Genomic DNA, 19,684 nt, shown 5'->3' on the forward strand with positions numbered 1-19,684 from the left:
TGTTTGCTTTCCTAAGACAAGAGCTCATTCTGAGGTCAAGGTTGGCTTGGACTTTACTATGTAGTGTAGCCCAGGTTGGCTTCAAACTCGTGCCAACCTTCTTGCCTCTGTCTCCTGAGCTCAGGTTCTGTGGGTACTATACTAATTGTAAAGTGGCCAAACTACACCAGGCCACACATGCAGAGCTGTGGGTGCATGTGGGTCTAGAATCAAATCCCAAACACCTAAGAGAGTGCTCCGGTTTCCAGAAGGGAATTTACCCCGAGGTGCCATCAGATATAAGAAACACCTCCAAAGACAACTAAATGTTATCACCAGCCACCTAAAAATGTCACAGTCCTTAAGTTTAGTTTAGCAAGAGGATCTGACCTTGACAATGACAGACAACACAACTGAAGACCGCTGGGACCCTACGACTGCACATCACAGCTCAGCTCTTGAGACTGAGTCTGCTTTTCTCCTATCTAGACTACCAGGAGTTAATGCAGGCGATTCTCTGCGTTTTCGGCTGTGGTGTAGCACAGGCTGCCCTCGAGCCTACTATGCGGTGTAGCACAGGCTGCCCTCGAGCCTACTATGCGGTGTAGCACAGGCTGCCCTCGAGCCTACTATGTGGTGTAGCACAGGCTGCCCTCGAGCCTACTATGTGGTGTAGCACAGGCTGCCCTCGAGCCTACTATGTGATGTAGCACAGGCTGCCCTCGAGCCTACTATGTGATGTAGCACAGGCTGCCCTCGAGCCTACTATGTGGTGTAGCACAGGCTGCCCTCGAGCCTACTATGTGGTGTAGCACAGGCTGCCCTCGAGCCTACTATGTAGTGTAGCACAGGCTGCCCTCGAGCCTACTATGTGATGTAGCACAGGCTGCCCTCAGGCCTACTATGCAGCTCAGTCTCACCTTGGACTCGCAATTCTGTCTTAGCTTTCCAAGTGCTGGGGTTACAAGTGTGCGCCGCCATGCTCAGCTAGCATATGATTTTTACATAGTTTTTCTGGCTTTAGAGTTCTCTACTATAACCTATTAATCAACCACATACCTGCATTTTCTTGCTCATTGGCTGGATTCTGTGTTGCCTGGACCTCTGGAAGAGCAGCCACTGGTCTGAATGAAAATACAACCAGACGTGAGAGGCAAGGCCAGCTGGTTTTCAACTCGAAGATAAAAATAACTGTTCACAATCTGCCATCTACCCCATCAGTTATTTAAAACAACTACCAAGAACATAAGCTTTATGCTTATAAAGCACTTTAAAATTTGTTATTTATTATTGGGGTGTGTATGTATGCCCAGGTGTTGAACAGTTCCTTCCACTGTGAGATTCAGGAATCAGCGGATTTTTAAATGTTTAGTGTGTGTAGGTGTCCTGTGACTGTGTGGGTGCCCACAACAGCTGGGGATGCACTAGATCCGAGCACGGATTGGTTAAATCTGTTAGCTGGAGATGTAACTAGATCAATCCTGTTAGAACTGGAAGCATCCTAACTACTTTGCCATTTCTCCAGCCTTAAGACCATCCTTTATGAAATTTCTTTCCAAATGTTGGCAAAAAGTATCTGATTGCGTCTGTGGACTGTATCGCTGAAATTCTCCTCCTGATCTTACAGTAGGAAAACTACAAAGCCACTTCTCAGGACAGTGCTATACAATTTAAGTTAGGTGGCTTAACTGAGAACACAGCTCAGCTGCACCAGCCAGTATACCATCTATTTTCACTTTTTCCAGTTTAATAACTCCCGAAACAGTCCAAGAACATACTAATATGTATGAAGCCAACTACATAATGTAGATCATACAGCAGCACTAGAAGCAGCAAAGAGACACTTGGAACACAGCACACATGCATGTCAGCCCAGGGAGGTATATAAACTAATTAAGTGCAAAAACAAAAACAGTGAGTACAGCAAGCACCCATGTAATATAAAAGTATGTCCACGTTTACAAAGAATACACACAGAAATATCTGCAGAATAAAATCAAACTATGGGGCTGGAGAGATGGCTCAGTGGCTAAGAGGTTAGCCTGCCTAAGCTTCCCCAGGTTCTGGGATTAAAGACATGGTATGGACCATGTGATGCCTGTCAAGAACATGCTTGACAACAAACCCAATGCAAACCAGGAGGAAGCCTACTCTACACGTGGCAAACAGTCATGTGCAGCTCACCCTGCCGGCTGCCCACACTCCTTCTGTGATGGCTGTTCCACTCCAGCTGCATCCTGCTGCTCCCTGTCCGCTCTAGGAGTCCTACAAGAAAGAACTGGATCTTTTCAAGCAACTATCAGCAAAGACACATTGGACAGATAAAGTTCAAAAGCCTGCAACAGTAACTATGGTCACAGAAGCTAGTAAGCGGCACAGGGAAAGGGAAGCGTCCTCTATGCTTCATATATGGTATACTCCCAATGAGCTGTTAAAACAGGGAGGGCTCCTTGACACTCCACAGTAGGAGGCCTCGCCCCTCTGACAGGACTATCACCCCCTCACCCACTTCTACCCCCTGAACCACAGCAGAGCAGAAGCAGGACCAAGGATGAGCACTGTGTCTGAAATCACAGCGAAGGGCAATCAGTGCTGCAGTTCCCTTCAAACTGTGCACTAAGCTAGTCTTAGCGCCACCAATCATGACCGAAAGCCTAAGTGACAAGAACGCTCGAACACCACGAGCCACTGCGTCACACCCAGAGCACACAAGCCCACAGCTGCAGAATTAAGCTGCATATCACTTACCGTGTCACTGAGGGCTGGGGCTTGGGGTTGGCGTCTCGGTGTGGAATGTGTGCTTCAGAACTGGTCCGCAAATGGGAAACTTTGTGCTTCTTGCCGCTCCCCTTGTCTAGGGGCAGCTGAATCCGTTTGGCTTTTGGTTTTGGTTTAGTGGGACCTGGCACTGAGGAACTTCCTGACTGCTGTCCAGAGGATGGGGAGCTCCCCGGAGAGGCGGAGCTGGCTTGCTTAGCTGAGGGTAAAGTCTTGTTCTGCTCCAGCCTCACACCGTTAGGAGCTTCTGCTGTCTGGGTGAAGTTGGACGGCTGGGTCCCCAGAGCAGAATCGGGATCCCGGTCCCGCTGTGACGTCAGGGTACCGGTTTTGCCAGCTAGGAGCTGGTTTCCTCGCTGTAGCTTATAGTGTTCTTCGGCCTCCCCAGGAGGGGATGCAGCTGTCATGCCTGCAGTCTGAGAAGAGGGGAGCACACATATACTAGATGCTGCTGTCATTGCAGCAGCAGAGGGAGTCTGTGATGACCCCAGCTGGGGGAACATTCCTGAACTTGGTGGTAAAGCCACAGGCTGGTCCTGAATGCCCAGGCTCTGGTGGCTGGCTTTGATTAGAAGATGGCTTATTGAGCCAATATCCGGGGTCCCAAGCAACCTCTGGTTGGCTAAGGTGACATGACCTGGGACTGATGATGTGCTACTTGTAGGGCTTGCTGTAGTTTGCATGGATACCACATTCAGGACGGACGAACCGGAGGCCAAGGCAGACACAGGCCCAGATGTCAGGTGGCTAGTATCCTGGCTTATCGTTGATGAGCCCGCTGCTGTGGCAGCGGTTCCGCCCACACTCTGTGGTGGTAACAGGGGTGCCTGTTCAAAATACATGATGCCAGATTTAGATCTTTTTATGATGTTGGGGACAGTTCGGTGAGATGAAGGGTTAAGTGACCCCAAGTCTAACAGACTGGGGTGGTTTGAAAGCTGGGAGGGTGTGAAGTTAATCAGCGTCATGTTAGAAATCACATCAGAAGGGGCAATATTTGAAGGGGCACTAGAGGGAGCAAGTTTTTTATTCTTTCGAGTGTGCAGACGAGATATGGGTCTTTTCTTGAGTCCAGAGGATGGAGTGGCCACTGTAGTAGTGAGGTCTGTCCTCTGGTTGGCTTCTGAACCCAGAAGTTGGGGATCGGGAGGAGGCTGAACCCCAATGAGCAGGCCTGAAGGAGGACTGCTGATGTTGGGAGGGAAGCTACTTTGAGCAGCTGCGGGGAAGGAATGTAGGTGCTGGTGGTGAGGCACAGAGAGCAATCCTTTGCTAGCAGGAGGGAACAGAGACGGAGAGGGTGGCAAGCTTGGGTTTAGTCCTGTGGTCAGGGTGAGCCCACTTCCCATGGGCCCCAATACCGAGGTATTTGTCTCCATCACACTGGGTGTAGAACTAACAGGAGAGGTCAACTGGATTTTTTGGGTCACTCCATTTGGAAGAGTCTGGAGAACATAAAGTGGCTGCATGTTCTGATTAACAACAATGAGTTTCTCAGTGGCTGGTTTCAGGTGGGGTGGAGTGGTCTGGACAGCTGCGTTAGAGATCTGAGATGGGCCAGGGCTATCAGTAGAACTGGGCACATACTTCTGGTTCTGGATGGGAACAGTGGGGGAAACAGGTACCTGAAGGCCAGGAGTGCCACTGTTTCTAGTTAAATCCTGATTGTTGCCATGGCCTTGTTCCACGGAGCCACAGGGAGGGCTGGAGATATGGTCTGCATCCATGTGTCCTTGGATGAAGTGATCGGGTGTCATGTGGCCTTCAGGAGCAGGGTCTACTCCTGGACTCAGCAGGGCTGGGTCACCCTCGGAAGAGGCTACTGACTTTTCTGTGATGGTCACTCGCTTCTCCCCTGAATCTGAGATTACGGCCAGTCTGCTGGGATTCTGGCTGGGGACAGTGGGACTGCGGGTGGTCAGGACAGAGAGGTCAGACGGCAGCTCAAGAGGCAGCTCAAACTGCTCCTCTGCTGAGATGGAAGAGGAGACACTACTGTCCACAGGCTCTGTCGCTGGCAGTTGCTGAGAAAACACTTCAAAAAGACCTATATCCTTTTCCCTATTACTGTCAAGACCCAGTCCTTCACCAAGAGTCAAGAGCTCAGAGGAGGACGACTCCGGGCTCTCACCCAGGGCCTGCATAGATGGAGTATTCTTTAGTACAAAGTCCATGATATCTGAAGGCAGGATGTTCCCACAGTCATCGCTGTTGTTATTGTCAGAGTCGGACTTCAGCAGCTCAGCGTTGTAAGTATCCAGTAAGTTTTTGTCTGAGGGGGTGCTTGTGTGGACTCTGCGGCTCGATTCCAGGGAGCTGAGCTGAGCTTCCAAGGAATCCTGGCCCTGTGCTTTCACTCTGCTTACAGAGTGGCAGTTATCCAGCTTTGGCTCGTTTTTGTGGCCAACAGCACTCTTAATGACATGCTCTTTCTCGCCAGCATCTTCAGGTCGATCAATCTTTAAGTTTTCTGTTCCATTTTCTTTGCCATTTCTCTTTGGAATCTGGTTGCTTTTCCTGCTTGTGGCAGTGACACTGGTGTCACTCTCTGTCCCATCATCCACACCATCCAGCTGTGAAATTTTTGGAAGATCACACTGTTCTTCCTCCCGAAATAAATTATGGGAGGCCAGCCGCTCCTCTCCTCCCGAGGAGATCACGGTCCGAGTGAAGTTGTAATAGTATAAGTCATCTTCGTCGGAAGTGCTCAAGTCGTCGGCCCCGTCTACCTGGCCTTCTGCTGACCTCTTCCCTCGCTTTTTCCCAGTGGAATTGCTGTAGAATGGAATGTCTTCTTCACCGTAAGACCTGACTCCATACAGTGGGGTGAGCCCAAAGAACATGTTAGACCGTGCACGGGCACTGCGCCGGGGGTACCGCCTTTTAAAAGAGCCATCCTCCTGAGGCTTGGGGCCATCTGGAATCATCAGGTTTCTGTCCTGTTCTGGAAGATTCTGGTAGTTGTTACTTTGAGGATCTTGGGATAAGGTATTGTTGGGGCTCGGCTGAACTCCTGGGCCAGCTCCTGGGCTTCTGGAGGCTGAGACTGGCTCTGCTGGGCACGCTGACTCTATGTGTGCGGGGGAGCCAGGGCCACTCTCTTTCTGGGTGTTTTTGGATTGATTCTCACTTTCCATCTTCAGAGGTGTCACTTTGACGGAGCACTTCCGGGGTGCCTGTAAGTCCTTGGGAGATCCTTCCACTTGTGTGGACTGACCTTTAGGGACTCCTGAAAGAGGAAGGACTTTATCCCCAATCTTCTCAGAGGAAACATTATTACATGGCCGTTGCCCAAGAAACCCAGGAGTCAACACCTCATCAGCAAACTCTGGCTTTAGGTTTCCTTCCTCACCGGTTGTCACCTGGCCAGGTTCCAAGTAGGATTTACTGGAGTGCTTTTCTTTGCAAGTCTCTTTAGAAGACTTTTTCCCTTTCTGTCTCCTGTCTCTAGAACCAGACCCCACGTGTTCGTGTAAAATGGACGGCCTGTGGCCCACACCAGGGAGCTTCAAGGTTCTGATTTCACCGTCTTCATTTGGAGAGGGCTTTACTGACTGGGAAGGATCCAGGTGCTGGTCTCTGTCACTTCTTTGCCCCCTCAAGTGGAGCTGTGGGTAGGACACTGTATCCTTAGAAGAAAAGGGCACTGTAGAGGGTTCAGCAAAACTGCCAATTTTGCTAATGTTTAGTTCTCCAGGAGCTGCGTTATGAACCTGTGGTGTCAGTTTAGGAATTCCAGGGTAAGCTGTGTTATGTGCAGATCCATCTGTGCTCTTGGAACTTGAAGTTCTGTTTTTCTCTCCCTTTACTAAGGAGCCTTTGGGTACCAAGTCTGAAGCACTACACCGCTTCACTTCCGAGGGGGACGACCCATCCAGATGACTGGTTTTGGAGCCTCCAATGGCCACTGTCCTCTGTGAGTTTGAAGAGGGAGGCGTGCTGTGCCCGAGATTAGCACTTGAACTCAACAGCCCTACGCGATCCGATGCTTTGGCACTGGACTCGGGATCTGTAGCAGTCCCAAGGCTGGGGACTGAGGAAACACTACTCCTGGAGTAAACGCTCCCCGTTCTCACTGGAGACATTATGCGGAGCTTGGACCGCAGGGGTGACAAGGAAGAAGTACTGTGACGCCTAGAGCCAATGCTCCGAAGACCAGAGGACAGTAACGGGTCACCGACTGTGACGATTTCATGAGTGGTTGGGGTAGGACTTCCTGAACAAGGGAGAAAAAAACAAAATCGATCAAGGACAGAAAAAATGTGCCAAGTCACTAGGTTCAACCATGTGGATATACCTGCTTATAGGTAACGTTTTGGTTAGTAAAAGTGACAGAGTTAAGGTTGCCCAAGAGAATGGTCAGTGAGTCAACAAGTCCTTTACCTGCAGAAGGCAATGGGCGGCAGCCAGGGGACCTCTGTGTAGGCGAGTAGCTGGGTGTTCGAATCCTAGGGACCTTCGAGATCACATGATAATAACAGGAGCCTGAGGTCTGTGAATGAGGCCGATCTGGTGACGGAGGACTGAGAATTGCAGCTGTGTTTTGACTGTCCTTACACGATGCATCTACGATAAATAAAAATGTGTAACTGGAAGAGCTCAGTTTAAATAGCTAACAAATGAACCAATATAAAGCCCACTAGCTGTCAGGGCTGGCGGGCTGTAGTGGGTTAAAGTGCTCAAATCTGAGGTCAGTCCCCGCAACCCATGGTGAAAAAAAAGAGAACCAAGTCCCACAAGTTGTCTACTGTCACATTCTATGCTTCTCTCTCTCTCTCTCTCTCTCTCTCTCTCTCTCTCTCTCACACACACACACACACACACACACACACACACACACACACACACACACACACACACAGAGACAGACACAGACACAAAGAGTGCTATTAGATAAACATCTAACTGGAAACAAATGAGGTGTCCCAAATTAAATGACTTTGTCATTTTTCAATCCCAGTGCATAGCCATAAACTTAAGTTCAAGTCCTACTGGGATTAGGACTAACCTATAAATGATGATGGGCTATGGGCAATGGTTCTATTGTCATCGTGCTCAACCGTGCTGTTGATATCCGGCTCTACAACAGGAGGACGGCACTCCATGATCTTGCATGTGTACACACAGCGCTTCCGGGCATCTGTGGTGCTCCAGTACACCCGAGAACACCTGGCAAATGGGAACAAAACCACAATGGATGATATATGTACAAACTATCTAATTTCCCAAATTTCTCCCCATCATGGGTTCTCTGGTTTCCTCAACTCATAGAACACAGCTTTATTTCTTAGGTTCTTGGTAGAGATTGTTAAAATGTGGTGGTTTTAAACTTCGTGACACCCCCAATGTTTCTTATGCTCTCAGAAAGCTGTATGACTTCTTAAGATGATACCGGAAATAGTAAAATATTAAAATTATAGTAAAATAAACCACCGAAAAAGAAAAACAGTAACTATGTCACTGCCTTCCGTGAAGGGATTAATGCCTTACAGTGTGAGACTCTAAAACCAGCTCAAACACAAGGCACTTCATTGTCAGTAAAGTCCTACACAACAAGGGAAATATAACTGCTTCATGTTTGTACAAAGAACTACCGGACAAACAAGCGTTAAGAGAGCTGGAATTCAGAACTGGAGAATGCATTGTAAAATGAGATTCTGAAGAGGGAGATCGAGGGATCTCCCGGGGTTCTAGCTGGCCTGAAATTTAGAGAGATCCGTCTGCCTCTGCTTCGCTCCCAAGTGCCTGCACACAGCCATGAGAGGCTCTAGAGGGGGACTGGATCTTACATTGTCAGCTTGTCAAGTACTTCAACAATTTAATTCACATATCAGGTTATAAACTGTTTGCTTTGAGACAGGGTCTCTCACTATGTAGCCATACTACACCTACAATCTTTCAGCTGGACAGGGTAATGCAAGCTTATAATCCCAGCTCTCACGACGCTGAGGCACAGGGACTGTGAGCGTTAAAACAGCCTGCGTGAGCCTAACTATGTAGTGAGTTTACAATAGTTAAAGGCAGCTACCAAGTCCACCGCCACATTAATGACTACACTGTTAAGGCTGCCATGCCCTGTCTTTACTGGACTTACTGGTATCCAATAGGAAAGAGTTTATCTTCACAGTCAGAGAGGTCATTCAGAATTCCCAAACAGTCGATTGTCATTGAGCCTAACCAAGGAAAGAACTGGTTAGAAGAAATGGTGAGGAGAATCATTTTCTAACCAAGGACCAGGAAAAGCAAAATGATAATAGACCCTCCCTATTAAGGAAGGCCTGGGTCCTACCTATCATCATGTGGATGTTTTCTGGTTCCAAGCCATTGAGGAACTTCCTGCGCAAGCTGATTCCTTCAAAATCTACAAACACTCTTCTAAAGACTTCAAATCCATTCTCAGGAACCACCTTAAAGGAACCCAAGGCTGATGTTAGTGGACTACAGATACCAACCTCTGCAGACAAAGCAGAGGGCCCATCTGAAAATCACCCTCCTGCTTCATTACCACCCTCCGTTTCTTAAAGGAGATGATGTCTTCATACATCTGAAAAAGGCAAAACCGCATTTACCATCCTGCTATTTTTAGTATTTCCCTCCTAAATTCTTAGAGATTTCAAAAGGGGAGGAATCTTCAGACCTTCTAGCAAAGCAGAAAGGCTGCTAACTGCAAGATTCCAACCACAAGAAACCCCGGAAGTAGAAAACTGCTTGGATGTAGGGTAAAAGTACTTGTAGATACTAGCAAAAATAATAATAAAATTTAAAATCAGTGCTTTTTAGGGGGAAAGACAGAAAAAACAGGCAGAACAAAGAATTCTTAAAAAAGTGAAAATACTTAAATGGACTACAGTGATGAACACACAGTATTAGACATTTGTCTGAACCCACAGGATGTACAATGTCAAGAGTGAACCCTGATATAAAAGCTGACTCTGGGGAAACGCATATGTGTCCATATTCACGTAGACCATCTATACCGCAAATAGACCACTCTAGTGGGAGAGGCTATGTTAGTGTGGAGGCAAGGCCAGTAAATCACTGCCTTTTGCTAATTTTACTGTGAACTTAAGTCTGCTCTCAGATAATAGAGCCTGTTATTAATAGCTCCAACAGAAGCAACCAAACAGCTGAGCTTCTCACCTCGCCTTTGATCAAATCCCGATGCCGCTGACAATACACTTTTTTATCATCCAGAAAGACACAGTTCTTGGCCCGGGAACACATGAAATGGTAGTTGCTGGTGCAAGATGTGAGGCAGCAACCCACAGTGGCTCCTGGCTTCTGGCAGAATTCACATCTCTGTGAGAGTGGAAGGAACAGCCCTGTTTAGACTGGCAGGCACTTTGAGACCCCTGTCATCTTTCTCTAGACTTGCCCTGTCTCCCTTCTGAGCATCCCGTGCTCACTCTCTTGCTAGCCCGCTGAGCTATAGGGAAAGAATACAAACACAACTCGGAAACTAGACAATTTAAACATCACAACCGGATTTAGACTTTGGACTGAGACTTCTTTCCACAATACATAGCTGATTTATTAGACATGATACTCTGAAGAACAATGTCAAAAAACATATCCTTGCAAGAAAGCTGTTAGATTCCAAGGCAACTCGTTTTACTAACGTTTTACTAGTAAGAAACTAGTTGTCTTAGGGTTACTACTGCTGTGACTAAAGCAACTTGGGGAGGAAAAGGTTATTTCACTCACATTTCCTTCTAACAGTTCATCACTAAAAGCAAGGGCAGGAACTCTAATAGGACAAACCCCGATGCCCATGCCATATAGCCTTGGATGTCCTGAAATTCACTCTGTAGACCAGGCTGGCCTCCACCTGCCTCTACCTCCTGAGTGCTGAGATTAAAGGTATGTGCCACCACCTAGCCCAGTCCTCATCTTGCTTTCTTACAAAGCCCAGGACCACCAGCCCCAGGATGGTACCACCTACAATGGGCTGGGCCCTCCCCATCCATCAGTAAGTGAGAAAATGCCCTGCAGCTGCATCTATCTTATGGAGGCATTTCTCCTCTCAGATGACATAAAGCTAACCAGTTCACAGGCTCTGTAGTATTAGGCTTCACGGCTCACTACGACATCCCCTAAATCAAGGATTCCATTCAGCAGGCCCTGGCTGTTGCTCTCACTTAGGCAGTCTGTGCTCTCCTATCTGGTCTTCCTACACCCACACCTTCTTTGCTTGTGCTACTCTGTTCCTCCTGCTGACTCCTCAGAGTCAGTCAAACTCAAGCTCTAAGATGTTTCTCCTTCGACACCACTGTGACTGCTCTCGGCTGCTCCCATCACTCTCCATCTTCCCTGACGCGTGTGCTCGAAGGGTTTATCCTCTGACCTGCAGAGTGCTGATGTAACTCGGCCTCGGGGCTAATGTTAAACTGATGCTTTCTTTCCTTCTTCGAAGATCAGACCCACAGCACATACCAGTCCTTACCAGCGAGTGCGCTGACAGTGCTGTCAAAGGCCAGTGAGGCTGCGTCAGGCACAGAAAGAGACTAAAAGCACGAGGGGGTTTCCTTCATAAATGTGCACAGTGATTCTTACCAGCTGCTTGCCCCTAATCACAGCCATATGCACATTCTTCAGTGACCCGTCATCATCCTCAAACACCTCTGCTGACCACAGAGCACAGTTCACATGTGTCCACTCATTTTGGCCAATGTACAGCAAACGGCCAGCATCCTAAAGAACATAAAATCAGAGGACTTCATGTTAGCTGGACCTCAGACACGATACTGCAAGGAAATAAAAACTATAATTCTTTAGAGATTAAATCATAATCCACTTTCCACTGTTTCTTCTATATTCTTTCTCAGTTTTCCCCCATAAACTGGAAATATTTTATAATTCTACTGAAAACAAAAGAACAGTATATGGTAGGTTTACATAAATGTGCGCACTACTTTAAAACTGTATTTGAAATTCAATTCTCCCAGACTGTACTAAAAACTTTTCCCCACAATGAGTGTGGGCTGACACAGGGCTTCATGTGTACAGAAACTCTAATACCTGCCACACCCCTAAAAGATGCATTTTAAGTTCTCAGTGTAAAGCCATTAAATAAAAACTTTACATATATTTTTTTCATTTAACCCTTATAACCACTCTAGGTTAAAAACTATCTCCTTGTGGGAATGGAGACATGGACCAGGGGCTAAGAGCATTTTCTAGCTGGGTAGTGATGGTGCACACCTTTCATCCCAGCACTAAAAAGACAGAGGCAGGCAGAACTCTTGAGTTTGAGGCCAGCCTGGTCTTCAGAGTGAGCTCCAGGATATCCAAGGATACACAGAGAAACCCTGTCTCAAATCCCCAGCTTTCCCCCAAGAAAAATCAACTTATGAACCACATATAGTGGCTCACACCTGTAGGGAGGCAGAGGCAGGTAGATCTCTGTGGATTCAAGGACAGCCAGGGCTACACAGAGGAACCCTGTCTCAAAACCAAAACCAACCAAACAAAAAATTGTGTTTCAAGAAAAGGGATCAGCTGGGCACGCCTTTAATCCCAGCACTTGGGAGGCAGAGGCAGGCAGATTTCTGAGTTCAAGGCCAGCATGGTCTACAAAGTGAGTTCCAGGACAGCCAGGGCTACACAGAGAAACCCTGTCTCGAAAAAAAGAAAAACAAAACAAAAAAACAGAAAGAGAAAGAGAGAGAGAGAGAGAGAGAAAGAGAGAGAGAGAGAGAAAGGAAGAAAGGAAGAAAGGAAGAAAGGAAGAAAGGAAGAAAGGAAGAAAGGAAGAAAGGAAGAAAGAAAGAAAGAAAGAAAGAAAGAAAGAAAGAAAGAAAGAAAGAAATCATTTTCATTTTAAGGACAGAACTGAGGGCTGTTGAGGTCAAGCTCTTGCTGACGTTATCAGGCAAGAATGTACAGCCCGACATCAGGCAGTCTGTCAGAACCAGGGCTATTAGCTATTCTACTACTTACAGTAAACACAGGCTGCAGTATACACAACTTATGTCTGATGAAGACTTCATGTATTTTTGAAGATTAGTTATCAGTAACTCCCTTTACAGCAAATCCCCTTTGGAATCAGCTAACCATTTACTCAAACCTCTCTAAGCCGGGGCTGGAGACCTGGCTCAGTAGTTAGGAGCACTTGATGCTGGTAAGGAGCCTGGGCTGGGTTCCAGGGCCCACGTGGTGGCTCATGAGCATCCGTGACTCCAGGTCCAGAGGATCCCATGCCCTCTTCCAACCTCCACATTAGTACACATACATACACACAGGGAAAAACATTCACCCACATTTTAAAAAAAACTACAATTAAAAAGAAAATCTCGGCCGGGCGTGGTGGCGCACGCCTTTAGTCCCAGCACTCGGGAGGCAGAGGCAGGCGGATTTCTGAGTTCGAGGCCAGCCTGGTCTACAAAGTGAGTGCCAGGACAGCTAGGGCTACACAGAGAAACCCTGTCTCGAAAAAACCAAAAAAAAAAAAAGAAAATCTCTAAAGCCAAACACAGTGCCAGTTGTCTATATTCCCAGCTACTAAGGGGGCTGAGGCAGGAGGATCAAAAGTTCTTAGCCAGCCTGGGCAACATGGTAAGACCCTGTCTTGAAATGAAAACAAAACCAAAAATGACTCTAGGTGCCACAAACTAGAAGTAAACTCATCAAAATCATCAAGTACTGGCACGCCAAGAACATGGTCATGTGACATCCTTATTAACCAGGACTGCACGTCCCAAAGTACTTACATTAGCACTGTCATCGCCGTACATCAGACACAGTGCACACTGTCGGTTGTCATCGATGCCTGGGGGTGGATTCAGCTCTGGACTGTCTTCTCGACTCCTATCAGTACCTTAGGATCCCAAAGATATGTAGTTAAAATTGGCACGACTATGGTTTTCTAGGGGGGAATTTAGCTTGAGTAGTGTATAAAATAGACACTTAAAAAAGGTGTTATGTTATCTGAAATTTTCTGATCAAGTATATTAAATTTAGATCCACTAAGCCAGCCATTTGCATCTAGATATGTACTGACTTACTCAAGATCGGGGGTGTAGGCGGGTGGAGCGGCGTGGGCGAGTCTGGCTCTCCGGGTCCTTTGGGTTTGGGAGCTGGAATGATTTTCTTCATTAGAGGAGGCTGCTCAGTGTGGCTGCTCTCCTCTCGCTCCTGCCACTGAGCATAATTATGGTCAAGTGAAGGCGGAAGCACTGCGTTTGGTAACATCCCACTGCTGGAAACAATCGAGTCAGTAAGTACTTACTGAGTGCCTATGAGCCCAAGCCATGCAACAGTCGCTCCTGCCAGCAGCAGGTGGAGAACCCGCCCACGTCCATGCCACTCACAGAATGGAAGAACTAGTCAGAGAATCTGAAAACTGCCTAACTCTACTTAACATCTTAAAAACTTCAATCCTGTCTGGGACAGCTCTCACAATGTAGCCCAGGCTGGCCCTGAATTCCTCATCCTGCTTTAGTCTTCCACCTGCAGGGAATACAGGTGAGTACTAGCTCGAGTGAGTTAAGCAACAATCTTAACATGAGACTCTTATTTATAGCTGGGGATGGATCTCAGTGGCAGAATCCATGGGGTCTGGGTTCACTCCCCGGTACTTCCTCCAGTCAGGGAAAGACTACACGCATAACTTTTAATTAAACACCCAGAAACAATGACTAACTCTACAAATAAAAAAATCAAAATAGGTTACTGGAATAAAAATTCAAGGGTACGAATCGAGAATCAAAAGCAGGAGGAGGCAGAGGCCGCAGTAAGTAACCCAGAACCTGATTATGCGATGGCCACGATGACACTGTTCTAGCACATGCTGCTCATATGCCACATGTCAGACTAGGATTTCAACAAGACAACAAACACAAAAAAGTCCCAGGCTACGCCAAACACAAATGTTATTTGTCATTTTCAAACCAGCACAAAACAGGCATTTCAGCTGGTTGATTTTAATATTAAAATCTACAAATGCGAGGTGGCCGCTTCTCACTGACCGATCTCACTTACTTGTTTGATACTTTATTTGGCTCCCAAAATCTAGACTTCTTGACACTGAACCACGGAAAAACTCGCTCCATTTGCTACAAGAAAACAAAGAGAGAATGCAAATGAGAAGGTTCACGTAGAAACCAAATAGAACAACTACACACCAGTGTCTATTCTCAGGCCAAGGCAAAGACCCACTTATGCTGGTAACCTTACCAACTCCCCAACCTCCTCCCAAAGAACCAGAGGAAAGAAATAAAGCCAAGAAGCTTTCAACACAGTGTAAAGCAAGTCAAAGAAAAGAAGGAATTCAGAGGACAGTTACACACAGTGATCATTAAAAACATGAACTATTTATCTCATTCACCCGAATAAAGAAAGACTTGACCATGCTGTTGGCTTTTTTTATCTCTGGCTGCCCTCCATCTGAGTTAATGGCTGCCTGAATGATCTTCACAATATCATCGCTGAACTCCAACTGTATACAAAAATAAAACATCAATAATTCATAGCATAGTACTACGTTCTCAAAGCCACCTCTCCTCCCTCCACCATGACCCAGCACAGGAGCCCAACAGGAAACCCACAACCTATTTTAACACAGTCTAATTACTCTCTGAGGCCTTGAGGGTTCAGTTCACAATTAACTCGAGGCAATCAAGAGTTGCCAGGCTAATAAGGCAAGAGTGCAAAGAGACTGGCTCTGTCATGGCAAGTGCCCAATACTAGCTCAAAGGTTTTATATCTGTACTCAAATGAAGAACCAACTCAATAGTAAGTAAGAATGACACAGCAAATGAGTCCTCCCTATGCATCCTTAAAATAAAAAACGTCACGGTATTTATCTACAAATGAATAGAGGGAGACACAATATTCAGATCTAAGCTTAAAGGGGAGGCATATTAACTTCACGTTAGCTTTTTCCCTAAGTAGTTTGGAGCTTCCTCGTAACATAAAAATAGTTTAAGTAACTCAGACGGAAGCCAACTAAAATAATTATTTTAGATACCACCATATCAACACCCTTCTGGAACATACAACTGAGATAACTCCCCTTCTGGGGACCCTGAAGCTACATGACACCTCTAAATACAGTATGAATCATTCTGAAATTTACTTATACCCAGCTGTACTTCTAAAGAGCCAAGGAAGCTGAAACAAAAACACTGGACAAGTGGTCATGTACTCCAGACATACCACAGATACGTAGCTGCCCTGGTCCATTCTCTTCTTGACCCCCTCGAGGTCTAACGGCTGCTGTTCATCCTGCTTGCTGACTTCAGTAAGAACGGGAGGGTCTGGCCCCTCTGGGGAGCTTCGGGAAGGTATGCTTTCCTCAGTCTCAGGGTTTAAGTCTGGAGGCTTGGCAGCCTGTTGCCGGGAAAGAGGGGTTCTGTCATCACACACCAAGAAAGAGTCACCTGTGCACATTCTATTGAAACTAGTAAGATGGCTCTAGGCACAACACAGAACATGAAAATGCCAGAGAGTTCTTAAACAGGAGTTAAAGATGGACCTATTTTCTAACAGCTTGTCTAGGTAAACATAAGAGAGTTGTGTTCAGTCATCTGTAAAGGTGGAATAAAAACAGGCCAAAACTCTGTCAAATCCTTTCAACAGACAGCCGAAAATTTTCCTACACCCAAACTAGGAATTTAGTTGCTAGAGAGATGGCTCAGTGGGTATGCCATCAACACACACACACACACACACACACACACACGATAAGAAAGTCAGAGCCCACCGGGCGGTGGTGGCGCACACCTTTAATCCCAGCACTTGGGAGGCAGAGGCAGGTGGATTTCTGAGTTCGAGGCCAGCCTGTTCTACAAAGTGAGTTCCAGGACAGCCAGGTCTATACAGAGAAACCCTGTCTCGAAAAACAAAAAGTTGGAGCTTTATACTGAAAGATAAAGCAGCACTGAGCTCTGTGCTAGGATGACACACTTGCTCTTCTGAAAGCTCTTCTTCACACTTTATCTGAAAGATAAAGCAGCGGGACTGCTTATGTCGCCAATGACCACTTTATAAATTTCTACAAGACAACAGAAGTTTTCATGCTGCTTGTCTTCGCTGCCCTCTGGCTCAAGCCTCCTCAGCCCTTGCTGGAGAGGCACAGTAAGGTTTTTTCCTAAAAGGCCACCAAGATCAGGTTGCTCCCTTGAAGAAGCCCTTCACTGAATCCCCCTCCATATTGGCACATGAAGCTCAAACTTCCCTTTTGTCTTTCCTTTTGAGATGGGAAATTACTATGTAAACCTCAAACTCACAGCAAGAGTCCTGCCTCTGCCGCCCAAGTGCTGGAATGACAAGCGTATTCTGGCACACCCAGAACAAACACCTTTTGGCTTGGTGCCCAGGAATGTGTAGGGTATAGATCCTCTGGAACTGAAGTTACAGACTGCTGTGAGCTGAGAATCAAACCTGGGTCCTCTGTAAAAGCAGGAAATGTTCTTAACCACTGAGCAATCCCCTCCAACCCCAAGGTCCTACTCTTAGCTCTAAAGAATGTCCTAACGCTCTGACGAAGAGAAGAAACTATACGAAGTAAATGAGGAGTGAAGCAAAGATGAGCAACCAACAGAAACACCTCATTTCATCCCGAGGTGAAGCCACCGAGCACCCTGCACAGACAGACAGACCCTCTGCCCACCTGACGGTAGCGCAGCAAGTGACTGGTAGTCCGAGAATTCAACAGGGCCGTGAGAACCTGCTTGAGGGACGCCTGCAGCTCCTTCTCCAGGGCCAGTCTCCACTCTGCGGGGTGCCGCTCAGTGCAGTTCACACAAGTGTAGGCCACACTTTCTGGCAAGTTGGACAGAATCTCATACATCTCATCTAGAAAAACAAAACCCAGAATGATGAGGGCCTTTGACGGGCGGGAGAGGGAGAAGAGCGGGCATCCCGCTGACTCACAGAGCTACCTGCCAGCATGTGAGCTAAGCTGGTGTATGACAGCAGTGGTTCTCAACTTCCTTATGCTGCCATCCTTTAATACGTTTCCTAATCATGTGGTGACCGCCTCAACCACAAAATTATTTTCCTCCCTACTTCATACCTGAATTTTGTTACTGTTTCAACCCCCAAAGAGGTTGTGACCCACAGGTTGAGAACCACGTCTTACAGGATACCCACATTGTGACCCCGAAAGGGGACATTATTAACATAAACTCATGAGTACATAGTAAGCAACAGGTCTGGAGACCCATCAGGGTTTGGTGCCCAGAAAGGGAACTGTTTAAGAGAAATGAGCACACATGATACATTGCTGCTGTAACAGTTCTTCTTCACTATCAACTTCATAGGATTTGGGCTCACGCAGAAGATACACCTGGCTGTGTCTGTGAGGAGGTTTCCAGAGAGGCTGAAATGAGGAGGGGGAACCCACCCTCATTGTGGGTGGCATATGGCCCTATGGGCTAGGGTCCTGAACTGAATGAAAAAGTTAAAGAAGGAAGCCAGCTTACACCACAGGCCAAGATCACAACGCTCCTACCATGATGGCCTGTACTCTGAACTGTGAGCCAAATAAAGCCCGACACCAGGTCGCAGCAGTAAGAAAAGAAACGGTGCAGCTGCTCACTCTGGAGACCGAAAACTAAACCACAAAGAACCCAGTGACGCCCCACAGTGTTAGGTCCCTCAGTGGCTGGACTTGTAGCACTAGAAAGAAACTAAGAACAACAAAAGACTCCAACCTTCTGTACCTGAGAGACTCTCGCACTTGGAGTGGACCCAGCGGTCACACTTCCCGCACTGCATCATCTTGCTCTCGTAGTCATCGTCATCGTAGCACTTGTCACAGAGAGGGCAGAAGTTCCCTGAAAGCCAAGGTTGCAGCCTGCTGTGGCCCACATCGAAGTCCTCATCGCCTCTGGCTTATGTGTGCCAACCTAATCAAAGCTCAGTCTCCTGGAGTCTGTAGCGAGCACGAGGAGAGAGCCAGAGGGCGCTCACCCACTGGGGTACTGAGAGAACTGGGAGCTGCAGAGCTCACAGGACAGCTTCGGACACTAAGGCTCTTGAGACACATCTGTGAGGGCCACAATGGAGGCTGGGGGCAGCAGACTACAACTCTAACTCAAGTCTGTAAGGCAGAGGCAGGAGGATTAAGAATTTAACCGCAGCCTCAGCACTACAAGGTGTGTGGTGGGAATCAAAAGAAATATCATATCTTTTAAACACAATGTTTGGGCTTTTAAAGAGGTAACAATACAGAGGTAAGAAACAGTAAATTGTAATTTTTTTCCGTGTCAGGTCCCAAAGAAACACAGGGCAAGGTCCACTCAGTACCTGTGGCTCCTCTGCATCATCCTCACCTGCCCACCCATACCCCAAACCTCTCTACCACAGGGGCTGCTTTCACTGCCCTCCCCAGCTTCTCACTCCTGTGTTCCAGCCACTGAGTTCTCAGTCCTCCACCCTTGGCCTCTGCCCTTTCCCCTCTCTCGCTCCCTGCCCCCCACCCCATGGCCCAGTCTGGACTCTTCCTCTGGCTGTTCTCCCTCATATGTATCTACAATAAACCTTCTCCCCAGCCTCACCTCCGAGCAGACGTCCTCACTGTCATCCATTCCTGTTCTTACAGCTTTCATATTAGAACTCAGACCAGTGCTTTCTAAGGCCAGCCTCTGCAGGTCTGACCGGCCCGTGCATCCCCAGAGTGTTCACTATTTCATCAACATCCTTAAGCAGTGCTGCTCACTGCATGTGGAGTGTGGCGGCACACACCTGCAGTCTCTGCACTGAGGAGGAAGAGGAAGTGTGGACTGCACAGCGGGACAGCGACCCAAGTGATGACAGAACGGTGGGAAGGAGGAAGGGGGGAAGGATGAGTGGGAGAAGAGACTGACAGGAACATGTCACCTGCACTGTAAGTCATTAAAGTTGTGGGCTGGATGCGCAGTTGCAGTTTTAGCAGTTATTTTCTGCAGTGCTGAGGACTGAGGCCTGGGCCTTGCAATCGACA

At 47.3% G+C, this 19,684-nt stretch overlaps 1 protein-coding gene across 8 annotated transcripts in view; it reads right to left on the bottom strand.

The window, feature by feature from the left end:
• Positions 1–19,684, bottom strand: part of Kmt2a (lysine methyltransferase 2A) — a 77,290-nt gene that overhangs the window by 10,774 nt on the left and 46,832 nt on the right. For 4 of the 8 annotated variants that reach the window (XR_015048941.1, XM_085844597.1, XM_085844596.1 and 1 more), the window contains 16 exons: positions 18,414–18,536; positions 17,369–17,553; positions 15,913–16,086; positions 15,083–15,193; positions 14,737–14,810; positions 13,761–13,954; positions 13,467–13,573; positions 11,311–11,448; positions 9,898–10,056; positions 9,047–9,164; positions 8,852–8,930; positions 7,766–7,926; positions 7,141–7,323; positions 2,728–6,973; positions 2,164–2,244; positions 1,039–1,103 (listed from right to left, as the gene is read on the bottom strand). Coding sequence is in view for 7 of the 8 variants with exons in the window: in XM_085844597.1 (XP_085700723.1) it covers positions 1,039–1,103; positions 2,164–2,244; positions 2,728–6,973; positions 7,141–7,323; positions 7,766–7,926; positions 8,852–8,930; positions 9,047–9,164; positions 9,898–10,056; positions 11,311–11,448; positions 13,467–13,573; positions 13,761–13,954; positions 14,737–14,810; positions 15,083–15,193; positions 15,913–16,086; positions 17,369–17,553; positions 18,414–18,536 (6,198 nt within the window). In the remaining variant the exon portion in view is untranslated. The remainder of the gene's footprint in view (positions 1–1,038; positions 1,104–2,163; positions 2,245–2,727; positions 6,974–7,140; positions 7,324–7,765; positions 7,927–8,851; positions 8,931–9,046; positions 9,165–9,897; positions 10,057–11,310; positions 11,449–13,466; positions 13,574–13,760; positions 13,955–14,736; positions 14,811–15,082; positions 15,194–15,912; positions 16,087–17,368; positions 17,554–18,413; positions 18,537–19,684) is intronic. The other 4 variants (XM_029481723.1, XM_085844598.1, XM_029481722.1 and 1 more) reach the window with 3 other exon arrangements.

Source organism: Mus caroli, unplaced genomic scaffold (genome assembly GCF_978045245.1).
Source record: "Mus caroli unplaced genomic scaffold, Mus_caroli_1 scaffold_11, whole genome shotgun sequence".
Taxonomy (NCBI): Eukaryota; Metazoa; Chordata; class Mammalia; order Rodentia; family Muridae; genus Mus; species Mus caroli.